Source organism: Sphaerodactylus townsendi, linkage group LG11 (assembly GCF_021028975.2).
Source record: "Sphaerodactylus townsendi isolate TG3544 linkage group LG11, MPM_Stown_v2.3, whole genome shotgun sequence".
In the NCBI taxonomy this organism is placed as follows: domain Eukaryota; kingdom Metazoa; phylum Chordata; class Lepidosauria; order Squamata; family Sphaerodactylidae; genus Sphaerodactylus; species Sphaerodactylus townsendi.
The window spans coordinates 57,332,377-57,345,273 of NC_059435.1; the positions used below are offsets into that span (position 1 = coordinate 57,332,377).

The 12,897-nt window shown below is 45.8% G+C and overlaps 1 protein-coding gene across 14 annotated transcripts in view; it reads left to right on the plus strand.

Annotated features, from left to right (window-relative positions):
- Positions 1 to 12,897, plus strand: part of KIAA1217 (KIAA1217 ortholog) — a 443,164-nt gene that overhangs the window by 394,497 nt on the left and 35,770 nt on the right. For 10 of the 14 annotated variants that reach the window (XM_048510261.1, XM_048510271.1, XM_048510272.1 and 7 more), the window contains 3 exons: positions 248 to 1,062; positions 9,853 to 9,957; positions 10,432 to 10,475. In XM_048510261.1, coding sequence (XP_048366218.1) covers positions 248 to 1,062; positions 9,853 to 9,957; positions 10,432 to 10,475 — 964 coding nt within the window. The remainder of the gene's footprint in view (positions 1 to 247; positions 1,063 to 9,852; positions 9,958 to 10,431; positions 10,476 to 12,897) is intronic. The other 4 variants (XM_048510264.1, XM_048510265.1, XM_048510273.1 and 1 more) reach the window with 1 other exon arrangement.

Consider the following 12,897-nt stretch of genomic DNA (forward strand, 5'->3'; position numbering starts at 1 on the left):
GCAAATAATATAGATGTTAATGTGTATATAATAATGAAGTTCAGTATGTCATATTGTTACAAATGATATCCAGGAAAGTATCTAAAATATTTGAACTAAGAGCCAGTTTTTTGTCTTCTTTAAATGTTTCAAGTCTCATGTTTTAAAGGGCTGCATTGTTTGGGGGAAAGAATACTGCCGTGTCACTGAAGCGGTGACTATGCTAACCCAGAACAATGGCCCTTAATTGGATTTCTTTATGTTGCAGATGCAGAGAGACATCTACTCAAATGCTTCTCGGCCAGGATCTGCTACACATGCTCCTCATGCACTTCCAACCTCTCCCCCTGCCACTCCGGTGCCCCATTCAATGCCCCCTTCTCCATCCAGGATCCCCTATGGCACTGTCAGGCCAGTCAGTGGTCCTGGCAATGCGACAATTCCCAGGGACCGGCTTTCAAACATATCAGCATCAAGACCCATCTCCCCAAGTCCTAGCGCCATTTTGGAAAGGAGGGACGTGAAACCTGATGAGGACCTCAGTAGCAAAAACCTAACTCTTTTTCGAAATGAGGGACTCTACGCCGACCCATACCTGTACCACGAGGGTAGAATGAGCATCGCAGGTTCACACACAGGGCACCCTCTTGACGTCCCTGACCATGTCATTGCTTACCATCGTAGCACCATAAGGTCTTCAAACACTTACTGTAATCCTTCTATGCAGCCCGAAATTATGGAACAGTCGCTGTACCGGCAGAAATCAAGGAAATACCCAGACAGTCACTTGCCGACTCTGGGCTCCAAAACACCTCCTGCCTCTCCTCACCGAGTGACCGACATGCGAATGATAGACATTCATACCCACCACAACGCCCAAGTGTCTCCTCACACTCTTCATCTCGAGAGGTCATCTCCTAGTCGCCAGTCCCTTAAGAAAGACCCAGGAACACCTGTGTTTGTGGAAGGAAAACCACGGAATGCGATGGGGTTTCCTGGCATGGCTGAGGTAGTTCCCTCAACACCTGACAAGAAAGCTTTTGGCTATGGAACAGCTGTGATACCCAAAGAGACTGAGACAAGGTAAGAAAGAGCAATATTATATGTGACTTTATTTGGATGTATAAATTGTGACGTTGTGTGAAAGCCCAAGAGAACATGCCTGGATTGGGAAAGTACCGGTACCTGCAAAGTCCTTCACCATAGCAACCTTTTAGCCTGGTCCGTAGAACTTGGGAAACTGAAACCTTCCAGCATAGTCCTATACCCATGCTCCTGTTGGCAAATGATGAAGAATCTTTTGAAGGAAAAGCTCTTTGAAAGAAAGAGGTATTAATTGTTTCAGAATAGTAACATGGACAGAGTTGTTCCTTGAGATTATTTGGGATCTTGTTCATAGTGTGTCTGATGGAACTGGTATGTGTTCCCACTCCAAAATCTCCTTGACTCATAACTAGATGAAGTATCCCAACAATACAAACAAGCTTAGAAGGTTTTACTCATTCCCATGGTGTTTTCTAGATTTGACGTGCTGCTTGGAACACATTGTAGATCTTATGACTTCCCAAAGTGCCCACAGGCTCAAAAATATTGGAGGCCCCTGAGATGAATCCTTTTATCTTCTGATGATGATCACCAATAGTTCAGCTGAAACCTGTTCAGATTAATTCCAATGAGGAAGAAGGCAGGACATGGTTCTGGTGGGTTTTCCGGGCTGTGTGGCCATGGTCTGGTGGATTTTGTTCTTAATGGTTCGCCTGCATCTGTGGCTGGCATCTTCAGAGGTGTATCACAGAGAAAAGTCTGTTTCACACTGTGTCTAAGTGAGAAGGGTGAAACAGTGTGGAGGTTTCCGGGCTGTATGGCCGTGTTCTAGTAGCATTTTCTCCTGACGTTTATCTTGCATCTGTGGCTGACATCTTCAGAGGATCCTCTGGAGATGCCAGCCACAGATGCAGGCGAAACGTCAGGAGAAAATGCTACTGGAACATGGCCATACAGCCCGGAAACCCCACAACACCCCAGAAAAAAGAGTCATTCATTTTCAAATGTCCTTTAATAGGTGAAAGAAGATTAACACAAATGCACAACTGATGGTTAGAAAATCACCAGTATGTGAGATTTGAAGGCATTCCTGTTTCAGATGTACTCCTTTGAGTCTGTTTATTGCTTTTGTTTTGTTATTGTTTGCTGTTCCCTTCTGTGGAGCATTCACATTCAAGGACTGGGAAATATCTAGGACAGATAAGCCAGGAAAGTGGCCGGGAAGTGTGAGACACAAATGAAATAATTAGGTGGTCTCCCCCAAATAAATGTTACACCACATGAGGAAGAGTAGCAGATGTATAAACTTTGCAATGGCATAAGGTAGGCTCACTGGAAACCACCAGATCTCCAGGGCAGATGGCTGGTGTTAGCCACAGAGAAGTGCCTGAATTTGCATGGCTCCTGTTTTGGAACTTAGGGTGACTGACTTCATGCATACTCAAGAGCCAGTTCCTGATTTAAGACATCTGTGCCACTAGTAACTTCATGGAATGGGTTATAAACATGCCATGCATTTGATCAAGGAGCAGCCGTGGTCACCACACATCTTCCCATTGTACTTCACCACCATCTGCCGCAGACTCCTTCCAACCAGAGCCAACAGCCATAACTCCATGAAAGTTAATTGCTTACCATGTTTGCAAACTTCTGCAGAGCCTTTAAGAGAAGTCACCCTCATAAATGTTTGCTGTAATGGTTTTTCCTTATGCAAATGTATTGACAGTGATAAATAGAGCATTTTCATAACAGTGCATGTAAAAAATGAGTGTTTCAATTGCAGTGCTGGTACATTAGTAAAATTATACAACCATCTTTCTTATGAACAGTACTCCTGTTTTTCATTTTAAACAAAGAGTTTTCTGTGGCCATTTATAAAGGTTTTTTCGAAGTGCTGAAAAACCACTGCTGCAAATTAGTCAATTATCTAATGCCGGAAATGTTTGCGAGTGGTACGTTTATCAAGATTCCACAGTCATATTTATTTTCATCAAATGATTAAAGCAAATTGGTTTGAAAATGCTTTAAAACAGCAGTGCAAAGTGGTCCCAAGCGGTGATGCTAATTTTGGTTTTCCCACAGGTTGTCTGTAGCCCCAGGGCTAAGAACGGAACCCAAAAGCCTCCTCACATACCAGTTGCTCATCTGTATTGTGTCACTTGGTGGGTGGGGGGATCCAGTATTTGGATGCTTGCCCCCCCCCCGCCCGCCCGCCCGCCCGCCCCAGTCAGTCCTTACAAAAATGAGAATTGTAGGGAGAAGGTTTTAATGCCTTCTTTGCTATGCGTGGGCAGTTTGTCAGATGAAGAAGAAGAAGAGGAGGAGGAGGAGTTTGGATTTATATCCCCCCCCCTTTCTCTCCTGTAAGGAGACTCATGGTGGCTCACAATCTCCTTTCCTCCCCCCCCCCTCAACAAACACCTTGTGAGGTGGGTGGGGCTGAGAGGGCTCAGAAGAACTGTGACTAGCCCAAGGTCACCCAGCTGGCATGTGTTAGAGTGCACAAGCTAATCTAGTTCACCACATAAGCCTCCACAGCTCAAGTGGCAGAGTGGTGAATCAGATTGGTGCACCTGCTCTTAACCACTACACGACGCTGGCTCTCATAGGAGCTGTGGTTCCTGATCAGGGGAGACAGTGGGAGATTTTTTAAAAAGTAGCAGAGAAAATACTTAAATACATATGTAATTATGGTGGTATTGTATTCAGGAGCTTACAGTGTACGGTTTCTTTGCTTCAAAGGCAGAGAGATCATTTCTCATTCTTTTGCAGCCTTCGACTATACTTTAGCTGCTGGAAGGGAAGCTGTATCATGTTCTGCCTATCAGGGAAAATTGAGTCTTCTCAGTAGAAAAAAAATAATCAGGGAAAATTGGGATTGCCTGGGAGGGGATGGTGTAAGGTGGACATCTGAGATTTTCCTTGGCACAGTTTACTTTGCTCATTTAATTATTTATATTTTGCTTTCCCTCCAGTTGGAACTCAGAGCTGTTTAGAGCTCAAAAAGGAGAAAGGAGAAAAGCAAATACAAGCAAAATAAACAAGATGAATAAGAGGCTTCTTAGTACACAGCAGGTCCAACTTCATGTTAGGAAGGGATCACAGATGTAGCTCTTTGGTGCAAATCTCCAGCCATTATAAGAGCCAGCATGGTAGAGGTTAAGAGCAGGTGGATTCTAATCTGGAGAACTGGGTTTGATTCCCCACTCCTCCACCTGAGTGGCAGAGGCTTATCTGGTGAGCCAGACTTGTTTCTGCACTCCTACACTCCTGCTGGGTGACCTTGGGCTAGTCACAGTTCTTCGGTACTCTCTCAGCCCCACCTACCTCACAAGGTGTCTGTTGTGGGGAGAGGAAGGGAAAGGAGCTTGCAGGCCACCTTGAGTCTCCTTACAGGAGAGAAAGATGGGGTATAAATCCAAACTACTACTACTACTACTCTTCTTCTTCGCTTAGATGTCTGATGGGAATAAGACTACAACTAGGGTGAGGTTTAATGAATTTCTAACATCCACACTGGAAATCAGATGTAAGGAAATTGTTTGCTGTCACTTATTTGTGATAAACAAAAACCACCTCAGTGGGAGAAGGGAATGTAGAAGCGCAGCCTCCTTATTGCAAAATCTGGCCTCTGCGTGTGATCGAACTGGACTCTGGTTCTTATTACAGTTATAAAATAACATAATTTATTATTTTACAAAACATAACCACACAGCAACGGAGAGTAGGAAAAATAACCATGGGGAAGCCACCTTAATAAAGTATACGGGGGAATAAAATGTATTCACAAGCTTGAGTTGCTAATTCTCTCCGAGATGCATCATCTGTTTGGCTTTTATGTGAGTTTGTGCGCACACAGCCTAATGAGCCGTATGAATTGGGAAGAGAGAGTTCTATGACTGAAATTCTAGTTTATGCCTGCACCAAGCATGAATTGTCTCCTCTTCGATGCCTCTGGGAAAAGGAACAGGCGTGCAAGCTGTCCTCAGACCATGCAAAGCAAGAGGTGGAGATCCGTTTAGCCATGTGTAACGAATGTCCTGCTCTGAGCGACCCCTGGCTAGTTACCAAGACAGGAAAAGGATGTGTCCCTCAGTGGGGTTGCAGGAGCAACCTTCCAATACGGCAGGAAGTATCTGCTATTGGGCTGCAGAGGGAGAGGGTGCGTGGGTCTCTTGTGCTTCGAGATGCTGGGCTTTGGAAAGTGGAGGCCTTTTTCAAAAACACTTGGTCGAGGAAGAGAAATTAGTAAATGAATAACCCTGCTCCCCCTCCTGCATCAATGTGGAAAATGCTCAAAACTCTGAAGGCATAATGTTCCTTGGCTACTTTTCCTCCTTACTTCTGCATCAGCAGCTCCGGGCTGTTTTCTTGGAAGGCAGGGACACCAAAGGGGAGTGCCCTTCGGCACAGCTCGTTAGAAGTGTTCCCGCGATTTGGCCTGAGCAGAAGCCAGACAGGAAAGCTCTCCGCCCTCTTTCTAAAAACGACGGAGTGTGGCTTCCTGTTAATCTCTCGCGCAGCAATCGACTCTGGGGAGTAGATTGCAAAGGCAGAACCCCGGGAATTTCCAAAGTCACCACTGGCACAGTTTATAGAGGGCTTCATCAGAGCACCATGTCCTTGCAGGTGGCTCAGAGAACAAACAGCGGCAGGTACCAATGCCTGAGGCCTTCTGGGACATCCTAAGGCATAATGTGTAACACAGGAACATGTAAGATGAGCATTGCATGACCTGCAGTGGCTGTCACTGTCTTTCCAGACTCAGTACAGTGCTATGCTTGACTTTTAAAATCCTAGAAATCCTGAATTCACAGGACATTTAGGGCTCCTCTGCTTATACAAGCTAGTTCAGGACCCAGAAGCACCCATTCCCAAAAGTCTGCAGTAGTCAGATGTGAACTTGGCAGATATTCTTCATAGGGCGTGTTCAGGTTTTAGGAATAATCCCCATTGAGTTTGAGAGGATTTAGTCCTAGTTTTCAGGCCTTGCTTCCACTTTGAGGAATTCTCAAAAGTAGCTGGTTCCCTTTATGGAGAGCCAGCATGGCATAGTGGTTAAAAGTGGCAGACACTGAGCAGGAGAACTGGGTTTGATTCCCCACTCCTCCACATGAGTGGCAGACTCTTCTATCTGGTGAACTGGGTTTGTTTTCCCTACTGTTCCACAAGAAGCCTGCCGAGTAACCTTGGGCTAGTGATGGTTCTCTCAGAACTCTCTCAGTCCCACCTACCTCAAAAGGTCCCTGTTGTGGGGAGCAGAAGGGAAGGTGATTGTAACGTACCACTAATGGGGGCATGGGGTATCCCATGTCTCCGGGCGAACGCTGTTCCGTCACGTGGGGGGGCACTAGGCGCTGGCCAGGTCCCTGTGCCCAGCTTCTCCCACGGTGTGGCGACCCAGCTGGCACCCGGTGGCTCCCCCCGTGCTGAGGCGCTGTTCACCAGCTGAACTGGTTACTGCAGTCGCAGGCTGGCTTCCCCCCACCCCAGGAGGCCAGGGAGGGTAGGAGCTGGCCTGCCGCCACAGCACCTATCCGAACCCTGCCCCCCTGGCCTCCCTGCAGGCTGACTTCTGGCCTCCCCAGGCCCTGCAGGGAGCCAGCCTACAGGGAGGCCAGGGGGCAGGGCTTGGACGGGTGCCGCCATGGTACCCACCCAAGTTGCCCACCGCTGAGCCACCCCCCAGGCCTCCCTGCAGGCCAGCTTCTGGACAGGAGCCGGCCTGAAGGGAAGGCGGGGGTCCTCGGCGATGGGTGGCCCAGGTGGGCACCGCCCCTATGCCCCAACCTCCCCATACCTCCCTGCTGGCTCCTGTAAGTCGGGCACAGGAGAGACTGGGAATGCAGGGAGGCAGTCATGCCCCCGAGTTCAATTTAGCACCGGTATGCCACTGATTGTAAGCCACTTTAGACTCCTTAAAGGTAGAGATGAAGCGGGGTATAAAAACCAACTCTTCTACTTCCCTTTTCCTTCTAGTAAGGTTGATTTTTAAAACCAGCTGGTTTTAACTGCCCCCACACCCGCTTCTGCTGAGCCCCTTTGATGGCTTTATTGGGGTTTTTTTAGTTTGGTTAACCTGACCTGGTTTGTGACTTATTTATGCTTTTATACGTGGTAGTAGTGACATTTTTTTTGTGTTGATTGTTATTCCTGTAATCTCAAGCTGCCTTGAGCCATCTGGAGAATAGTAACAGGAGGTGATGTGACTTCCAAATAGCGATGTGGGTTTTCTGAGAAAATTTTAATCAGACAACAAATAATTTAAATACTTAATGTTAATAAAAGGAGGCAAATACACCAGGTACAAGCTTGGATCATGTACAAGCACTCTGGTTTTGCCAAGGCATTAGCCCATCTAGCAGGATTGATTTGCAGCGCAACGGTGGAGAAACTGAAAACTGTAGAGAAACAGAACAAATTTATATATGTGGGACAGACATTTTTCCACAGTGAAAGTATGGCACTGGAAATTTTTCACTCCACATCAAATAATGTACTTCCAAATACTAAATAAATGGGACCACCACACCTGAAAGTAGACAAGTCAAGCACTTGAAAACAAATAAACAGGCGCTTGTGCTGAGTAAAAGAGCACTCCCCTACTCAAGGACTAAAGCGCCGTAATTTGAGTGTTCTTTTTTATAGTTCAAAGCTTTATTCTGCAATAAACCATTTTATAAAACAGTTAAACAGCTGCACTGTTAAACCGTAGAATGAACGCATGCCATAAACAGATTGTTACTGGGCGAGTTGTCCAGGTAATCTCAAGTGCCTGTGACATGGTGGTATTTGTTTAAACTTCTGTATAATTTGGTTAATGCCAATGGGAGGGGGCGTGGCTCAGTGATAGAGCAACTAGTTTGTTTTATGTTGCTCAGACCAGCTAGCAAAACTGATCTAAAAGCATTTCTAAGGATTGTTGGGTATCACCTGGTCCACTTTGACTCCATAATGTTAACATTTTCTACTGAGGTAGGTCTGATTGCAGTTCCTTTCTTTGACTAGTGCTGAATCACAGACTGAATCCCTTCCTGCCCACCCCCCGGATCTTGGGTTTGAATCCTGACAAAATCAAATCTTCGTAGCCATAGAGGATAGCATCGCATAGCAACAAGGGTGGAAGAAAGGGGTCCAAAGGCCCATGAAGTGAAGAGAAAAGCAGGATCAGAGTTAGGGGGAGGTAAAAGAGGAAGTGCAGCAAAGAGAAAAAGACATGGAGCCCTTCTCAGGTAACTCAGGGGTTTAGAGGTGATGTAGCAAGCAAGGAGTGAAGAAGAAAGAAGAAAGATAGGATCATAATAAGAGGACAAAATGTCTCCATCAGGAGACACAGCAGGAGGGAAGACCTGTCGAAGAAAGGCCTGGAGGAATGCTTGTCTGATCTCAGTTTAGCAGTGAAGATCACAAAGTTGAACTTAAATCACACACAAAAAAAAAGATTTGGCAAGTAGTGGTATATCGGGGAGGGAAAAAGGAAAGAGAGAAAATGCAGTTGCAAACCTAACTATATCGTAAACGGGGGCGGGGGGATCTATGTCATCTCCTGACAATTGCTTTAATCCTTTCCCTATTTCCCCCTTAAAAATCATGCATGCAGAGATTTGAGCCTGGGACTCCCAGACCTCGGTATTCTAGCCACTACCCCACTTTGGCTAGCTGTTTCTCACCTGATTTCTTATGCTGCCTTCCCTACTGTGTGCCCGCATCAGAGCGTGAAGTGTTTTCTACCATTTTACAGCCATTTCCACACCATGCACTTACGAAAGCAAGTGTGCAGAAGATCTCGGTTCTGGGTAAAAAAAAGGAATGCTTGGAATGGAATCAGTCCTTTTAACCGTTGGTCTGCAGGAGATTAAAAATAGAAGCAGCCCAGAGTCTTGGAGCTAATGAATCTGCGAAGCCACAGCAGGAGTCTGCTGGGTAACTTATAGCATCACACATTTATTGTAGCACAAGCTCAGCTTTGCCAGGCACGTAATATGGGGCTGGGTTCATGTGATCATTTTTGGGCTCGGGCAGAGCCTCAGTCCAGCAACACATGAATACACATGATTTCCACTGCCAAGATTTTCCTTGCACATCCTGGTATGCACGAGTACCTCTTTTCTACCACAGGAGCCTCAGATGACTACATGAAGACCACAGCCAACGATGTGGATCGGACTCCAGCTAAAAAAAGGCCCACCGAAGGCCAACAAGAAAGTGTATTTGGAAAACTGTAGATTGGTTGCTGTACATAAAGATCAGGCCCAATTATTGTACTCTTTGGCCCCTTCCACACATGCAGAATAGTGCACTTTCAATCCACTTTCAATGCTGGATTTTTACTGTGTGGAATAGCAAAATCAATTTTCAAACAATTGTGAAAGTGGATTGAAAGTGCATTATTCTGCATGTGCAGAAGGGGCCTCTGGGTTTCTGAAGAAGTGAGTGGTGACTCTTAAAAAAGGGTATGCTGAAATATATGTTTTGCTTTGTTTAAATTTGCAGAGGAGAATTAACTTCAGAGTTTTTTAAAAGCAGGTTTTAGCTGTTTATCTCAAGTGCACCTTTGTGAAATTGCAATGTTGAAACTGTAACCTGGTTGTGCCCCCCCTCCTCCACCAATCCAGGTAGCTTTGCCCATGTTGTGTATGTTGAATGCATTTTGTTAAAAAAAGAAAAAAGAACATGACTGGCCCTTGGTCAGACGGTGCATGCAAATGTGTGCCCAGAAGGCACTGGGCAAACTCCAGGATATCTTCATGGTCCCACGATCTTCATTCACCGAGCAAGTCTTTCAAGTAAATACATTTGGCTTTAACAAACGATTCTCTTGTCTTACAGAGAGAGGATGCAAGCCATGGAGAAGCAGATAGCCAGTTTAACTGGCCTTGTTCAGTCTGCGCTTTTAAAAGGGCCAAATTCAAGTAATAGCAAAGATGCTTCTAGGTAAAAAAAACAAGAATTCATTCAGTCTGTCTCTCTGTCATTTCTTTTATCACTACAAGGAGGAAAAACCACCCCAGGGACTCTTGAGAGCAAAATCCTGACCTCAAGAATGCCACAGGAAATTCTTGTCATTGACTTCCTTTGGGTCCGGATTGCTGCTCAGTAATTGACATCAAGATAGATTCATTTTAAGTCAAGAGAGGCAGAATATTCTGTACTGCACATGGCGATTTCACCATGTCCTTCTTCCCGGCTTTGTAGTTAATGTGATTAGATGTCTGTGTTTGGTGATGGAAATTTATTTGTGTTTACACTTGTGTGTTAGAGAGCGATCCTGCAACCTACTCATCACAATCATAAACACTAGCCTGTGTTTGTAGATAAGCTCTTTTTACATCCTGTGATTTAAAAGTAAAAGTTCTTGATCGTTGTGAGCGGTGTGTCAACTTGCTTTTTTTTTTTTGTTCAATTTAGTGAGAAGATGGTAAAAACCAGTAAAAACACCACTGAGAAGTCAGGTAAGACTGGGTGGGGGGGAAAGATTATGTGTGAGTCTGCTTGCGTTTATCTGTCCCTTTTTGGACGTTATGTCCACAGCAGCCTGGCAACAACGCACATCAGGAGTATGGATCTCAAAGCTCTTGGTGCACGCGGCAGGAGTTGCCATGTTGTCTAAATGGGGTAGATATGCATATTTTGCATTCCTGTACCGCTGCGGTACACATGAACCACAAACCTGGAAAAGCCAGTTGTCAGTTTGTGTGTACTGAAACTTTATGCTGTGTGGAGGCAAGGAAACATCATACCTGGTGTCCATGGGCTCTTGGAAAGTACCAGCTGGTTTCTTGCACAGGTTATTAACTAGAAATTGACAAGTTCAAGTTTCTGAAGACATGGTCACCCAGGTCGGACTTACAATCTATCTATATCTCTATATATAAAAATCTATCAGTTCGTTTTTCTGCTGACAGGTAATCTCCCAAACTACTGGACTGATTTCTTTGAAATTTTCACACAACGTTGCATTTGCGCACGGCCAGGTTTCCATACCACACCTCCTGTTGTGTACATGTCACAACTGTGCCAGTTATTGTGTACATGCTACACCTGTGACAGTTGGAACCACAGTTCTGTTCCGCAACAGTGCCATCTGCTGGCCATCAAAGCAACACCCTCTGATACAAGGGAAACAACCATGCCTTCCTTGAAAACCACTGCCTTATGGAGTGAAAGGAATGGGGCCCACCATCTGGACATGACCCACCCACCCTAGCAGAGGAAGGGGAACGTTAGGGAGGGACCAGCCGGGTTGCCATGCAAGGGAACAGGAGAGAGGGATGGGAGCGAGGGGCCCCTTGCCCCTCCCCTCCCTTTCAATCATTGTGCAATGACACATGTTCAAACCGTTCGCTTCCCCTTTTCTTTCTTTTCCACTTCACCAGACTCAGCCACAGCAACGTGTGGCCGGGCCCGCTAGTTCATTATAAGGGAGAAGAGCCACAACTCTATAACCTGCCTCTTTGCTTAGGAGCTTCTCTGAGACAATTTCTGCTTCTGGCTTTTGTTTCTTCCCCCTTCTCCTCCTAGCTGGCTTAGTTTTCCTTTCTGGCTCTCACCCTCCAGCCAGCCTTCTTTTCTTTCTCCTTTCCTCCCCCTTTATAGTGCCAGCCCCATGCCTGGTCCTTGGGGTAAACGGTATGCTGGTAAAGTTCATCAGGTGGATGAGTGAATGTTTTATTTGTGTGAAATCAGCTGGCAAAACTTGTTTTAAATCTGATAAACGAGGTTTCAGTCATGAAAGAAGATGGGAACTTGTCCTAATTGATCTTGGAAAGACTCTAACCTCTGTAGTGTTGCCAACTTTAATGGGAATAAAAGTGGGAAGGCAAGCACAAAGAAGGGAGGGTGAATGGTCGGATCCCGGGGATGCGGGGCAGACCGCCCCTGCTCTGTGAGCTTTTTCTTATGACAGAGATCATAAAAATTGGCCACTGCAAGCCAACCTCTTAAAGACCAAGGGGTGTGGAGTCTGAGTGTTTATAATAAACAGGAAACCCCAGCCCCTCCAGCATGTTTGGCTTTTGGACGGATAGTATTGCTTTTCCAGAACTGGGTGGGACCCTGAAGTTTCTTGATCTGTTTCAGAAAATGCATCCAAATTGCCAGTGAGTTATGCATGGGGAATGGAAGCATCCTCCAGAAATACATGTGAAGCTGTTAGGTGTGCCAAGAGCCATGTGCATTCTAGCTGTAGACCTTGACATCTGACTCTCAGTTGCTGAAGAAAATTGTTTCCAAGCTACTGTGCGACCGTGAAGAGAACTGGCGCAACTTTTGGTGTGGCGTGAAACGTTCTGTTCTCCAGTGATTGCTTTTTTTGCAGCTCGCTTGTAAAATGTTGTACCCCAATCTATGCACAGGCGATGTGTTGGGCAACACTTTTGTTTCAGTGCTGGCTGTCAATGCAGAGTTGCCCGGAAAGCGAGGCATCGGGAGGCCGGCTGGCAGAGATGGGTGGGTATGGAAGGCAGGGAAGGAATGTGCATCTGCCGGACCGTTATTTCTCCCTTGGGAAGATGATGCAGGATCTTTTTATAATCGAGTGACGTCCTCTCCAGCAGATGCCAGCTGGAAACGTGTGACTTAGCCACAAGAAGAACAAACCAGGATGTATCCCCTGCCCTCATTTCCCCTTTCTGAATGGGAGCTTCCTTCAAAAGCTCATCAGCTGAGCGACAGGCAGGCAACAGGAGGATTTTGTGTGTCGGCATGTCACACCTGTCTGTGATCTCACTGATGTTAAAATTTCAAGGCAACTGGAGGGGTAAAAATAAAGTTGTTTACTTCAGTGCTATGTTGAGTTTTATGTGTGTGCGTATTTTTTTTAATGGGGGAACATAGCTAAATTATATGACCACCTAACTCAGAAAGGACTCTGCT